Raw genomic sequence first — 16,002 nt, 5'->3', positions numbered from 1 at the left:
CCGCCCCACACACAGGCTGAGTGCATTGCGGCTCACGGCTCACGGCTCACGGCTCATGGCCACTTTCTATTTCTCACAAGGACTGAGCCCCCTCCCGCCCCCCTTCTTTCCCTGGGACACTCAGCGTCTGGTGAGGGCCTGGCCCCGGTGTCTCCCGTCACGGCAGCCTGGGCCGCTTGACAGTAGAGGCACCGCCACCTGCCTCCTTTGTGCGGCTCCTGCTCGCTCATGGCCTTTCACCTGGAACCGAGTGGCAGTGGGACTGCATCTGTGCCCTTTACGTGGTGAGCAGAGGCTGCCTGGTGCCCACAGCCCCAGGGGGGGGGGCGGGACTCCCTGCCATCACTCCCCACGCACGTGTGACCCTCCACCCAGGCACTGCGTGTCCCCTTGGAGCCAGGCTGCAAGCGGAAGAGGGCTTGTGTGTTGGGGCACTGAGCTGCCTCCTGGAGCCTCTGCCAGGCAGACCTGGGCCTGCAGTGGTCCAGCGGGGTGGTGGGCAGCCACACGCACGTGCCCAGGTTCCCGGCCGTGGATAGGGAGTGGTCCTGTGCCCACTATCCCTCCCCGAACCCTGTGGCCAGTGCAGTGCTGTGTCTGTGACCCCCTCCTCGCCCCACGCAAGCCTGACCTGGACTAGATCCTGTGGACCGCTGTTGAGAAGCGGAAATGGTCTTGCCCCCGATGCACATGCTGGAACTTCCTGGGCAGGGAGGCCTGCGACGGGTGTGGCTGTGCCCCGGAGCCTGTGCCTGGCACCTCCCCACTGTCAGTCATCAACGGGGTCCTACCCTGGGGCCCACGGGCAGCTTCAGGGACAGAGTGGACAGAAGGACTAGGGCCCATGGACCCAGCCAGGGGGCGGCAGATCCTGGGAGCGCTCGGCCTGCCCGCAATGCAGGCTGCACAACAAGCCCCTGACCAGCTCCCTCCCTGCCTGCGGTGCCCTGGAAACCATTGTCGCTGCTGGGCAGGATTCCTTCAGAGGCCTTGATCCCCAAAGTCGTGCCCCACCCACAAGCTCGTGGGGGTGGGGCAGGCAGCCCAGCCCTCACTACCCGCAGTGATCCTCCTCCACCGGTGCCTCCTCCACCCCTTAGGCCTGGGCACTGTGGGCCCCAGCCGCTCGCCCCTGCTGGCCGCCCACAGCCTCTGCCACTTGTAGCCCTGCCTGCCAGCCTCCCGCGCTGAGTGGCAGAGCCCCTGAGTGCCTAGGCCCCACTGAACGCAGCCCGCATCCTGTGCTCACACCTTGCTGCCTCCCTATAGCTCGCCCAGCACTCACTCGGCACCCCACTTCAGTGTCAATCTTCTCTTCTAAACGGGGCCTGTTCCCTTAGCCGTCCTCCTCGGCAGGCACCATCCTCTACGCAGATGGAGGAGCTGTGCCCCGAAACCCCGAAACCCAGCGGGAGGAGCGCACAGCCTCCAGGGTGGGGAGTGCCCACCGTTCTAGGCCTGGGAGTCACCAGTGTCGGAGCAAAGGGAACAGCACAGGCCCGAGCCAGCTTCACTCAGTGGATAGAGCATCGGCCTGCAGTCTGAAGGGTCCAGGTCAAGGGCATGTACCTCAGTTGCAGGCTCCGGCCCTGGTGGTGGTGGTGGGGGGCAAGCGGGAGGCAACCAATCGATGTGTCTCTCTCACATCGGTGTTTCTCTCTGTCTCTTCGTCTCCCTTCCACTCTCTCTAAAAATCAATGGAAAAAATATCCTCGGGTGAGGAAAGAAAGAAAGAAAGAAAGAAAGAAAGAAAGAAAGAAAGAAAGAAAGAAAGGAAGGAAGGAAGGAAGGAAGGAAGGAAGGAAGGAAGGAAGGAAGGAAGGAAGGAAGGAAGGGCGAGCGAGCACAGGCAAAGGGATGCAAGTAGCGAAAGAGCCAGATCTTCGGAGAAGGGCTCTCTGAGGGATAGGGAGAGGAGGGAGAAGCAGACAGAAACGCCGACATCTGGCTGAGAAAGCTGTTGCTGGCCTGGTGGGTCTGGCGGTTTCCCATCGCTCCCTGGGAAAACGGGTTTGAACCAGTTTCTTACACCTCAGGCTACTCTGGGATGTTCTCCAAGCAACAGCCGGTAGATTCGTGTGACCTGTGTTTGAACGAACTGTCTTCATTTCACCAATCTGCCTCTCAAGCTCTCCTGGGAGAGCATGTGGCATAGTGGAAGCGACACAGGCTCGGGGTCCCCTGGGACGGCACTCACTCCTGGCCCAGCTTCTTTGGGTGGAAAGGACAGTAACTGCCCCTCAAAGGGCCACTGCACTGCCCACGGTCACTGCCACAGGCAGGCGGGCAGCTCCCATCCCTGCAGCAGGCGGGGAGGTACCTGGTCAGGGCCCGGAAGGCCTTCTGCATCACGGTGTTGCGGAGGTGGAGCGCCACGTGCTTCATGAGCTGGGACAGGGGCTTGCAGAGGTGCATGTGGTACAGGATGGTGTCCAGGTCCGCGTAGAGGCGCTGCTGAAACAGCAGCTGGGAGTTGTAGAGCACCTTGTACTTCCCGTACTCGGCTCTGGTGATCCTGCAAGAGACGCCACAGGACAGAGTCCTAACGCTGCTCCTCGGGCTCTTGTTGTTTTGCTCTGGCTGACGGAGGTTTTTATTTTTATTTATTTACTAGTAGCCCATTTGCAGGAAGAATCCTGCAAGTGGCTGCTGCGGCTGCGTGTGCTGCCACTGCTGCCACCATTGGCCTCCGCGCCTGCACCCTCGCGCCACTGCCACCTGCTTTGCTCCGCCCCGCCCCGCCCCGCCCCACACGGGCTTTCCCCCTGGCAGCCACCTTGCTTTCCGATTTTCCTCCTTCTTCCTTCTAAGTTGTCTTCAGTCTTCACTCCTCCCTCCCTCAGTGTATGCAAATTAACTGCCATCTTTGTTGGGTAATTTGCATAGTCTCCTTGATTGGCTGGTAGGCGTGGCTTGGGCGTAGCAAAGGTGTGGTCAATTTGCATATTACTATTTATTAGGTAGGATTTTTGCTTGTTTAAAACCTTGAAGGGGAGGTTGGCAGTGAAAATGCTGAACTGCTGATACCAGCCTCATGTTGCTGTGCCCCACTGCCCCTCCCTCAACCTCTACCCTGGCGCTCACCTTTATACGCTGGCTACACCAGCCTGGCAATCTCTAAACACAGCCGCTATGCCACCCGCTGTGTCTTCCACATGTTGTTCCCACCTTGTTGAACCTGGTGAAGGCTACACGCATCCTGCACATACTGCTGGTGTGTCTGTGTGTTTTGTCATGGGGCTTCCTCTTTTGTGAAGTATGTGGTCAGGTATTTTGTCCATTTTTCCATTGGGATATTGTTTTTGTTTTCTTACTGATTCACAGGCATTTTATATGTTCAGCATACTAGCTCCACACATTGCAAATATATTTTTTCTCTGTCTGTGGCTTGCATTTTCACAATTCTTTTAAAAAAATATATTTTATTGATTTTTTACAGAGAGGAAGAGAGAGGGATAGAGAGTTAGAAACATCGATGAGAGAGAAACATCGATCAGCTGCCTCTTGCACACCCCCTACTGGGGATGTGCCCGCAACCAAGGTACATGCCCTTGACCGGAATTGAACCTGGGACCCTTGAGTCCGCAGGCCGATGCTCTATCCACTGAGCCAAACCGGTTTCGGCCGTTTTCACAATTCTTATGGTGTCTTTGCATGAACAGAAGTCATTAATTTTAATGTAGCCAAATGTATCATTATTGTCCTTCATTCTTTGTACTTCTGCCTTATTCAAGAAACCTCTCTTTATTCTGAGGTCATGAATATGTTCTCCTTTATTATCATCTAAGACCCTTATACTACCGGTTTTCAAAAATAGACTTTTCTGGTGGACTGTAAGGCCAGGTACCTGTGGTCTAATTAATTGTACTAGTACTGTGTCCACCAATAAGGCCCTTTATGTCAGATGTCACCATTGCGAGAAACTGAGTATTGGGTACGTGGAACTTCTCTAATATTTTTATGACTTATTATAAGTCTATAATTATTTCAGATAGGCTTTTAATCCACCTGGAATCTTTGTAAATTACGTGAACTAGAGAATTAGGAAACCATCAGTGAATTAGGAATAGAGTGGAAGTTCCCCAAATTGGTAAAGGACGTCTATGAAGCCCTACATCTAACATAATCTATAACGGGGAAGACCCCATGCCTTCCACCGAAGATGTCACTACTCTGATATGAAATAATGCTGCAAGTCCTAGCCAGCACACTAGGGAAGTAAAGGCATATAGTTTAGAAAGGAGGAGACTAAAAAACTGAAATTAAAAATATCATACCACTTTAAATGACTAAAAAATAGAGTACTTAGATATAAACCTACCAAAACATATACTGAACATGTATGTTTAAAACTATAACATGCTGCCCAGCTGGTGTGGCTCAGTGGTTGAATGTTGACCTATGAACCGGGAGGTCATGGTTTGATTCCCAGTCAGGGCACTTGCCTGGGTTTCAGGCTCTATCTCCAGTGTGGGGCATGCAGGAGGCAGCCAATCAATGATTTTCTCTCATCATTGATATTTCTATCTCTCTCTCTCCCCTTTCCTTTCTGAAATCAATAAAAATATATTAATAAAAGAAAATGATAAAATGCTATTGAAAGAAATTAAATATATAAATAAATGGAGAAGCATACTATATTCATGGATTGGAAGACTCAACAGCAATCATGTCAGTTCTTTCCCAAATGGTATGTAGGTTTAGCGATTCCTATCAACATTCTAGCGGATTTTTTATAGATATAGACAGCTTATTGTAAAATTTAAATGAAAAGGCAAAGAAACTAGAATAGCTGAAATAATTTTGAAAAAAAAAGAATAAAGGGGAAGGAATCACTCTACTTGACTGATTATAGCCACATTAATCAAACTGTGTGATATTGGTGAAGAGATAGATACATAGACCAATGGAACAGAACAGGGAACTCAGAAATACATCCATACATTTATGACCCACTGATTTTTGATAAAAATGCAAAAGCATTTCTATAAAGGAAGATAGTAGTTTCAACAAATGGTGCTTTAGTCAATGGATATGAGTTGGCAACACACAAATACCCATCCCCCTCCCCAACTAAAACAGAACAAATGAAAACTCAACCTAGATCCTGCTCAAGATGGCGATGTAGGAAGACCCTGAACCCACCTCCTCCCCCACATACAACAGCTCTACTAGTATAGCTACATATGGAACAGTTTTCTCTGAAAAAACCCACCTCTTTCACATAGGGCAAACAAGGAAAAAGCCACACAGGAGCAGGGAAAAAGGCTGACACAACATCGCCATAATCCCCACTTTGGCACAACAACCCACAGTCGGAAGGAAACTCAGAACGGAAACTTTGCCCTGAGAAGCGAAGGCTCCTTTTCCACATTGGACATCCCCGCTTTTAAGATGAGCACCTAAGAGATGAGCCCTGAAAACATCTAGCTTTGAAAACGAATGGGGCTCATTCCCACAGGATCTGTGGGGCTGCGGCAAATGGAGAAAGGATTCTTAAAGAGCTGGTGCCAGGCTCAGTTGACCAGGGCCCAGCTCAGAAGAAGCGCTTTTGCAAAGTGCCCAGATTTTATGCGAAAGAGACTCATTTGCTAATTGTAACGCAGGGGCCTGCTGGGATGCAGGGGCCTGCTGGGATGCGTTCCTGAGGCAGAGGCTGATAGGTACCAACCCCGCTGACTCCCTCATTTTTTTCTTTTTCTTCTTTTTTCTCTTTCTGTTGGGTGCCCTCCCCTTGTCCTCCCCTGCCTTCCCCCCCCCCGCCCCCCGCCCCCCACCCCGCTTGTTTCAGCCAGTGGGATTTAATGAACAAACTGAACTACCAAGCAAAATAGGATAAACTCATAGATAGAGAGCAGGCAGACAGCTGGGGGGTGGGGGTGGGCTGGGGAGGGGTGGAGGGATTGAACAAAAAAGAGAGAGAACCGATGGACAGGAACAACAGTGTGGTGATGGGGGTAGAGGGGAAAGGGTGGAGGTGGAAGAGGGCATAGAGGGGATAAAAGGTGATGGAAAAATAAAAATAAAAATGGCAAAAAAGTTAGTATTATTAAATTGGAATTCCATTGATTCAATAGACCCATTTGGAGATAATAAACACCTTTACAATATTGAATATTCCAAACAATAAACATGGTAACTCCCTTCACTTATTTTGGTTTTCTTAAATGTTTCCAAAAGTTCCATAATATTTACGACAGAGGTCTTTTGCTCCTTTTTGCCAAATTTATGTCATATTTTATACCTTTAAATTGCTTCCTCTTTAAAAACTATTTTTTTTGTGTGTAGATGGTACTTAGAAATTCAACATTAATTTTTATACTGAGAAACCTCATGAAACTAACTAATCTGAAAGTATTTTTGGTATTATTTTTTGGTAAATTTCTAATGAAATTTTAAACTGATCGACATAGTTTAAAACACTTATTTCAATGTCTGTAACATCTCAGACATTTCCAGTAAATGTCTCAGTAATGTTCAGCCTTTATTTTTCTCAAACATAAACATTTAAGAGTAAAGCTTATTTCTAAATAATGCTTTAACATCATCCCACAAATTTAGGTATTTCACTATTTTCTTTATTGTTCAGTTCAAAATGTCTAGTTTCCATTACAGTTTCTCTTTTGACCCATGGGTTGTTTGGAAGTAATTGCTAATTTTTAAGCATTTGACTTTTTTCTTGCTAATATATATTTTTAAATTTCTAGCTTAATTGAACTGGCGTTAGTGGACATACTCTATGTTATTTCTTGGAAAAATCTTTCCATGGAGACATAATTCACATACCACATGACCTGAATTAGACAAACTGCAATGTTTGAAGGCACAGTCCCCCAAACTGCCCCGACTTCTGATAACCACGGACAGTTCCAGGGGTTCCCAAAAGCACACTCAGGTTTATCCATTTGCAAGAAGTATTTACCGAAAGCTGTTACGCTCACACAGCTTATTGCAGGGAAAAGATACACGTTCAAATGAGCCAAAGGAAGCGGTACGTAGAGCGGGGTCCAGGATGGTTCCAAACACACCGCTCCCCTGGGCCTTTCCTCACGGAGTCAGGGTGTGCAGCCTTGATGACATTGGAGAGTGACCATGGACACAGAGTCACTCCCCCAAGCCTCGGTGTCCACAGACCACGTCTACAGACTCATGCCTGATTAATTGCTTGATGGCCCATGTGGCAACCTCAGTCCCCAGGTCAGTTGACACTGCGTGATCCAAAGCTCCACCCTAAATCACACTGTTGGTCTTTTTGGCACAGCCAATCTTCACTCTGATTATCAGGTGAGCCAGCTCCCGCCTTAAGATCTGGTGTGGTCAGCTCCCAACCTAAACAAAGACCCTCCTAGGAGCTATAACATAGATTACCTTCCAGGAGACAAGGGCGAAGGCCTGACCTCTCCTTGGGCAAGGCCAAATTCTTTGCTACACATCACAAATGGCACCCTTTTAAAGTACTGTACACAGTTCAGTGGTGTTTAGTATATTCACAGTGTTGTGCAGCCATGAACACTGTCGACTTCCAGGGTATTTTCATCATCCAAAAAAGAAACTGTTCGGTTAGCATCACTCTGCACTTCTCCTTCGTGCCTCCCCTGGGGTCTTGGCAACCACTGATCTACTTCTGTCTCTAAGGATTTGACTATCCCAGACATTTCATATAAATGGAGTCATAGAACATGTGGCCTTTTATGTCTTGCTTCTTTTACCTAGCAAATTACACAATGTTGAAGCATGTGTATCGATGCTTCATTCCTTTTTTTATGGCTGAATATTATTCCATTGTATGGATATATCACATTTTGTTCATTGGTCGATGAACATAGGGGTTGTTTTTGATTACTATAAATAATGCTGCTATGAACATTCATGGTTTTGTGTGGGAACATGTTTTCAGTTCTCTTGGGAAGGTAACCAGCCATAAGGCCAGTTTCTTCCAGTCTTTCTTGGCCCATAAGCTCAAAACATGCCCCCACAGGGCTGCACTCCCCTGCTGGTGGATAGACTCAACTTGAAGACCTTCTGCTGTTATCAACATCTGGGTCCTGGGATATCTGAGCTCTGAGGGAACTTGCAGATTAAAAAGGAGGGAGGTCCTATTTACCCAAACTGGGATGCTTGAAAAATCATGGAAGGAAAAGAGAATTATCATGTCATCAAAACTAAAGAATGGAAGGACCGTGAGGGCTACCTGCTCCAGCCCAGAATCAGACACTTCAGTTGCCTGTACAATGTCCCCATCACGTGCTTTTGGAAGACCTGCAGGGAAGAAGAATTTTCTGTAGCTTTGACAGCTCCTCTAGATTCAAAATATCATGTATATCCTACTTCGGGGAGTTGAAATCCATTTCTTTGTGATGTCTACCTTAAGGTCATAAAGCACATTCTTTTTTTTTCCCTTTCAATTCACGTGGACCAGGGCCATACACAACATTCTGCTCCCTGTTAATCAAGTAGGCCCCCCAGGAGTCTGAAGGCCGGACCCCTTTTCCTGAACCACCTTTTCTTCTATGTATCCTGAGCGCCTTCCTTTCAACTAAAGGCAACCCATCAGCTTCTCTTGTTATAGAATCCAACTCCTGAGCGCCTTGCTTTCAACTAAAGGCAACCCATCAGTTTGTCTTGTTATAGAATCCAACTCCTGAGCCCTGAGGAGCACCCTATAATAAACCCCAAGAGGAGAGGAGCGAACGTATCCCTCTCTCAGAGGACAGGGAACCTCAGCTTGGCTTTTCGAGAGCTCTCCCCTCACTCAGCATCCAGGTGCCACCTACCGGCTTTGGTGGCTCTCCCACAGCCGCTTCAGGCCTTGGTCAGCCAGGCCTTCCAAGATGAGGAGGTGGATCTTCCCATCCAGCAGGTGGAAGCCGGTGAGCACATCCAGGTCCGGCCTTTCCTGGATCTTCACCCGAATCTTAAAGGCAGACAGGATCTGCTGGATGTTCGTGATAGGGTAGGAGTCCAGGTCGAGGGCTTTGGCATTGATCATGGTGATGTCCTGCAGCAGGCTGTACAGGAGGGAGATCTTCTTGGTGTCAAACACGAAAACGATGCGGCCAAACTGGGTGCCCATGAAGTCTGAGTCGGGGGCCTCTGCCATGGCCCGCAGTGGCACCGTGACGTCCACTCGCAGCTTGAGCAGGGAGTTGGCGTCTATGTAGTTGCCCATGGGCATTGGGCCGTGATGGGCATCTGTGGGGACCCTAAACCCCACAACCTTCTTGCTCCTGCTGTCCTCGTCATGGTGCGTGGGCTTGGACTCACAGTTGTGGATGGGGATAGCCAAGTTCAAGTACTTGTGGCCGAGGAGGAGGTCAGCAAAACTTACCCGGGCGACTCCGTACGGGTCCCACATCTTGTTTTGGGATTCAAAGGGGTTGTTCTTTGTCTCGTTGGGAGAGACAAAAGCCTGGAAGTTGAGGTATGAATCCAGAGGGTCCTCCCCAAACAGGGTGGGCTTCCGGGAATACTCCTCTGACTTTCGGTCTCGATCATGAACTTCTACCACCATTGGGGGGCCCTCCAGGTATTCCCTCAGGTCCTTGGAGTTCATTGCCCCAAGGAAGATGACATTGACGTCCTGGAAGGAGACGTGGTTTCCATGGGGCTGCCCCTCGGTCTGGTGAACCGGAGTCTTATGAAACTGGTACTTGCAGTACACGGGGGTGCAGAGCCTCTGTGAGAGAGCCGGGGGACATCACGTCATTGCGCTGCAGTGGCAGCCACCCTGTCTCTCCTCTAAAGGAAGGCTCCCGGTTGCAGGGGCTCAGGTCCCAGTGCCACACTCACCTCCCACAGCCCCTGCAGTCTGGGCCTCCTCATCCACAAACACCTTGCTCTGCAAGGTCATTCCCAGGACTGAGTGACTTTACGTGACAGCGCCAAGCTGGTGGCGGGCACAGGAAAGGGCTCAGTTTACTCACTACTTCTTCCTCCCGAATTGTGAATGCCATGAAGACAGGCCATGGACCTTTTTCAAGTCTATATTTCTAGGTCTCAGGTCAAGGTCAGGCAAAAAAAAAAAAAAAAAAAAGGTGGACGCAAGTGAACCAGACATACATCTGGCAGTTGGCACAGGCTCATCTTTACCATAATAAGCATCCACCTGGGAAGCTGCGACAAGAGGAAGAATGGTTCAGAGAGGTTTGAGGCTTGTGAGGGGTTGGAAAATGAAATGGAAAAGGGGGCAGAGCTGTGTTGAGCCAGGGAATAGGGAGCCTTTGCACATGTTCACCGTGGTAATAAAAAACCAACTGTTACAAAAGTTGTGACCTGAATTCATATTCAAAGTGTCCTATTTATTTTACACCGATGCTGGAATTTATTTTAAAACAATCCTGGGGTTGGTAGTGCTCCCTGGTACCTCGAAGAAGGACTTAAGAAGCCTTTCTGCAGAAACCCACTTTCAACCTAGGCCTCAAAGAACTCCCACAGAGAAAGGTCCACTGAACCTGAGATCGTAGCAAAAAATCACAAAACACCTCAGAGGAGCATGGTCCTATGAGCCAATCCAGATGCACAAAGGCCTAAGGTATACTAATAATCAGATACATAAAACACCCATCACATTTAAAAAATTAGAAACGTCATCACGGTCAAAGCTATCAGAATTCTATTTACTAGCCATGAATCATTTAAAAATGAAACAATTTAAACAGCACCTACAATAGCATATGTCTTTAAAAAATGCTTAAGAGGAAATAAAATGGAAGATGTATAAAACATATACACTGAAAACTATAAAACATTGCAGACAGAAATTAAAGAAAGTCTACATAGAGAAATATACAATTTTCATGGTCAGGAAAATGGAGTTAATTCTAGATGACTCACAGACCCAAACATAAAAGCTGAAATTATATATCTTCTAGAAGAAAACATTAGAGAGTATCTTCATGAACTTAAGGTGTGAAAAGGTTTATTTGACAGGACACAAAAAACACTAGTCATAACAGGAAAAGTTGATAAAATGGACCTCATCATAGACACTATTAAGAAAATTAAAGTCAAGCCTCAGACTGACAAAAAATGTCATATATATCCTATATAATAAAAACCTAATATGCTAAGTGTCCAGTTGTCTGGTTGGCCATTCAACCAATCAAAGCGTAATATGCTAATGATATGCTAAGGCCACTCAACTGCTTGCTAGGATGTGCACTGACCACTAGGGGGCAGGCAGTTGACTGGTAGGTTAGCCTGCTGCTGGGTTCCAGCTGATCGGGACTGAGCAAGATGGGCCGGACACACCCCGGAGCACTCCCGCAGTCCCTCCCTGGCTGGCCAACCTCCCGTGTCCCTCCCCAGCCCTGATCGTGCACCAGTGGGGGTCCTTCAGCCTGGCCTGCACACTCTGGCAATCTAGGCTGAGGATCCCTCGCCCTGAGTGCATGAATTTTGTGCACTGGGCCTCATATATATATATCTGGCAAAGGACTTGTATACAGAAAATAAAAAAGAACATCTAGAAAATAATAAAAACAAACAATTACTGTGCAGAAGCTTATAAAACTGAAACTGATAAGACACAAAAGACAGTATGGTGGTTACTAGAGGGAAGGTGGTGGGGAGGTAGTAAAGGGTAAAGGGTGTCAAATATATGATGGCAAAAGATGACTTTGGGTGGTGGGCACACATACAATATACATATCATGTATCATAGAAATGTACACCCGAAACCTATGGAACCTTATTAACTAATGCCACCCTAATAAATTTAAATAAAAAGGTGGGTAAAGGGGAAAAAGGGGGACACCTGCAATAATGTCAACATTAAAAATTTTTGCCCTAGCTGGTTTGGCTCAGTGGATAGTGTGTTGGCCATCGGCCTGCGGACTGAAGAGTCCCGGGATCAATTCCAGTCAAGGACACATGCTTGGGTTGTGTGCTCGATCCCCAGTGTGGGGTGTGCAGGAGGCAGCCAATCAATGATTCTCTCTCATCATTGATGTTTCATATATATATATATATATATATATATATATATATATATATATATAGAGAGAGAGAGAGAGAGAGAGAGAGAGAGAGAGAGAGTTGATTTTTTACAGAGAGTAAGGGAGAGGAATAGAGAGTTAGAAATATCGATGAGAGAGAAACATCGGTCAGCTGCCTCCTGCACACACCCTACTGGGTATGTGCCCGCTACCAAGGTACATGCCCTTGACCGGAATTGAACATGGGACCCTTCAGTCCACAGGCCGACGCTCTATCCACTGAGCCAAACCAGTTAGGGCTTATCATTGATGTTTCTATCTCGCTCTCTCTCCCTCTCCCTTCTTCTCTGAAATAAAAAAAATATCTTTAAGAAAAAAATTTTAGCAACCAAAAATTAAAAATAGTCAGAGGAACTTTTAAATCTGTTTAAATGGAGTAAAAGCATACCCCACCTTGCATTCTCCCGGTGAATGCACCTAAAAATCCTAGACAGAATGCATGAAGCAGCTTATTAGAGGGCGCTGAAAAGTAAAAGGAAATGGGCAGACTAGTGAAGGAGACCAAACTCATAGTTTCCTGGGTTTTATTTTCCTCCCATATGTTCCTGACTGGGCTTAGGAATTGTGTGCCCCAGAATTGTGTACCAGGCATGGACAGAGAGCTCTAAGAGGAACCCTCTATTTCTGGTCTAAGGAATGGGGGTGAGGATCCCTATGGGACAGAGTGGGGGGAAATACCCCGGTGATTTTCTTTCCCGGAGTCTCTTGATCACTTTGTAAATTATATAAATGTTTAATCACCCTTTTGTACATCTAAAACTAATATAATATTGTATGTCAAAACTGTAATTGAAAAATACATTTAAAAAGTAAAAACCTGGAGAATTAGCAAATTAAAATATATAACTGAATGGATTACCCATGTTTACACAAAAAGACAAAGATATCTTGTACAATAAAAGGCTAATATGCAAATCAACCAAATGGTGGGACAACTGGTTGCTCAATGCAGGAGCTGCCCCCTGGTGGTCAGTGCGCTCCCATAAGGGGAGCACCTGTCAGCCAGAAGCCAGGCTCGCGGCTGGTGAGCACAGCAGTGGTGGTGGGAGCCTCTCCTGCCTCCATGGCAGTCGGACATCCCCCAAGAGCTCCTAGACTATGAGAGGGCACAGGCTGGGCTGAGGGACCCCCCCCCCCCCAGTGCACAAACTTCATGCACCAGGCCTCTTGTAACAAATAAAAAGAAATGAATAAGAGGGAATGGAGGAGAATGGGATTAGATCTAACATATAGCTAGCTGACAAATACAACAACAGAAAGGTGAAAACAGAGAAGATAAGGATAGAGAATTTAAGAACACATCAAAGACATTAGGCTGAAGAAGCATAAGCATATCTCCCATCATTTAACCTTTTCTCAAAAAGCTACAGAAGGATGAGCTCCAGCATAGTCAGGGAGCAAACAAAGCAAGAGGAAGACAGAGGATCCAGGGACAGGGCGCCCACCAAGAGAGGGAAAAGGGAACTTGCAAGACAAACAGCAGTGCTAACCCAGCTGGTGCTGCTGTAACAAGGAAGTCTCGGGCTCCTTCCGAAGGCAGCATCACTGCCCCCATTGGAAGAACACCCGTGGGAGACCTCAAGACTTGGAAGCTCCTAACCCCAGAAACCCAGTATCTTTCATGCCTCGCTGTGAGACCCTAAATGACGAAATGGGGGTGATTATCTACCTCATGGGGCAGTGGCTGGGGAAAGGAGCTCTCCAATCAGTTCATCTGGCTCATTCTTACCTCTAGTTCCTCGATGGGCACAGGTTGCGATGGAAGGCAGGAAATACCTTTGATCTTTATGATCAGGGGGTTTAAGTCCTGCTTTTGCTCCTCTGTCATGATGGGAACTTCCGTTTTTAAAGTCAAAAAACAATCTAAAATGTTGGCAGACATTTTACTGCCATGGCTCACGACAGTTTGCCATCCTAGTGGGGCGGGGGTGGTGGGTGGGGGAAGACACACACACAGCATTAGACTGTTACTCATGACATTCCAAAGACAAGCACAGAGGGATGAGGCAAGCTAAGAAGAGTCAATAATGAAAAAAAGAAATCTTAAAAAACACAAGAATTGGGAAACATATGCAGACAGCATGTTACACACCAGTTCCTCAAACTGAGTTCCCATAAGTTCTCTCAGAGAATTTAATTTTCTAAATTTAATCTTGATGATCATCTAGTAATATAAGCAGGTCCCGAATCCCCTCTTGGCTACAATAAGGAATACAGACAGATACTAGGTGTCACCCATGACAGTCTGATGTAGTTGGCCTTCACACTGTGATTTTAAAAAGCTCCCCAGGGCATTCAGAACCACCATCCTAGTACAGTAGTTACTGGCTGTATGGCTCCTTAAATTTAAATGAACTAACATTATTATTTTTTGTTTTTTACACTAGTTTAAAAGGCAGTTCCTTCTTCACGAGTCACATTTCAAATGCTTAGGAGCCACCTGTGGCTACGAGCCACGGGATTGGACAATGCAGATATCAGACACCCATCACTGTAGAAAGCTCTGTCGGAAAGCTTTCATGCTAATGTCTATTTTGGGGTCCACTGGTGTCACTTTAACTGCTGTGGTCCAATGAGAAAGCATAGATATTGATGCACAACGTAACGGATGCATTTGAGCCAAGTCACGCGGGCACACCTCCCCCCGTATTGGTTTTGCAATGGGACAACTAGCACAGAGGGCAGGTGCATCGAGCCATGCACGGCTCCCAGGGAGCTGTGAGAGTGCTTGTCTCATAAAAGGTGTCCATTCACTTCACCAGGCGGGGAGATACTGGTGGAGGGGGAAAATGGCAAAAAGCTGCACTTTTGCAAGCAGCGAGGCTAGGTTTAAACCCTACATCTGACTCTTGGTAGTCACATGACCCACAACAAGTTTAGAGGCTCTTGGAGGCTCCATTTACTCCTGTGCAAAATGATACCACAGATACCACCTTTCTTAGTGTGCTGCACGTGAAGGTGCCAGGAACACGGCCCAGCACATAGTACATGTTTAAAAAAACGAGTTCTATTCCTTTCAAATGCTTGTAATTATATTTCTAGGGCACATAAACACCCGGGCCACTCATGCTCAGAGAGAGTAGGCACTTCCAAAACCGGCCACGGGCCCGTGTGGCAGCTGTCTGCCGAGGCGGTGAGCGTCTCCTGGGGGCGACCCTCCCCGTTCCCACGTGATTCTCTTCAATAAAGCCAGCTCATTAAGGCCACGACTAATTATGATTTGTGTTCTAGCAGTTTGGAAACCCTTTCCTAGAAAAGATTACCCAGTTTAGAAAAAAAATCTCCAAAACAAACATGGAGCGAAATCATCACTCAGAAATTTAGGGAGGTGTCAGCCATAATTACAGGGTAGGGCTTCCCAACCTCAGTGCTACAGACATTGAGGACAGATCATTCTTTCTAGTGAGGACAGTTAACAGGACGGTTTGTGACAATCAAAATGCCTCCACACAATGCCAAACCTCCCCCGGGGGGCGCCAGTGCCCGTGGTGAGAACCACTGTTCCAGGATAAGGGGGAATTCCGGGCGGGGGAATGGACTCTGTGTGGTTTGTGCACCTACAACTGCTAGACTGAAACATGTGTTAATGCCACGTAATCCTCAAACAATGCTGTGTGGTTGCTGTCAGCTCGCCTTGACAGATGGGGAAACTGAGCCCCAGAGATGTTAAGTCATTGTCCAAGGTCTCTCGGCTAATACGTGTTGGGACCAGTGTATAAACCAGTCCTGCTTGGCTGAGATTGGCCCCTCCAAAATGCAATGAAAAATAAGAGTTTATTTGAAACCCAGAGTCTTTTTAGCATCTTTCTGGGTTGCTAGCTGGCCAACATTTACCACTAAAGTCTGCAAACTCTTGGGCTATTTTGAAACTGAAGATGATTACTACAAATAATCATGCTGGGTTTGGAGTAGATCTGATGCTACTACAGCAAACACAAACACACACTCGGCCTGCTGAGCCAGGACCGTTCTCTGTTTCTCGCCTTCAACCATGACGTCAGCGGGA

General features: G+C 47.3%; 1 protein-coding gene across 4 annotated transcripts in view; it reads right to left on the bottom strand.

The window, feature by feature from the left end:
- The window catches only part of CFAP92 (cilia and flagella associated protein 92 (putative)), a 41,749-nt gene that overhangs the window by 10,576 nt on the left and 15,171 nt on the right, over positions 1-16,002 (bottom strand). For all 4 annotated transcript variants that reach the window (XM_054716900.1, XM_054716901.1, XM_028137202.2 and 1 more), the window contains 3 exons: positions 13,726-13,910; positions 8,775-9,676; positions 2,321-2,515 (listed from right to left, as the gene is read on the bottom strand). In XM_054716900.1, the coding sequence (XP_054572875.1) occupies positions 2,321-2,515; positions 8,775-9,676; positions 13,726-13,910 (1,282 nt within the window). The remainder of the gene's footprint in view (positions 1-2,320; positions 2,516-8,774; positions 9,677-13,725; positions 13,911-16,002) is intronic.

The sequence above is a fragment of the Eptesicus fuscus genome, chromosome 6, assembly GCF_027574615.1.
Source record: "Eptesicus fuscus isolate TK198812 chromosome 6, DD_ASM_mEF_20220401, whole genome shotgun sequence".
Classification (NCBI taxonomy): Eukaryota; Metazoa; Chordata; class Mammalia; order Chiroptera; family Vespertilionidae; genus Eptesicus; species Eptesicus fuscus.
Note: the sequence above shows the minus strand (reverse complement) of the source record. Positions and strands in the feature narration are given on the sequence as shown.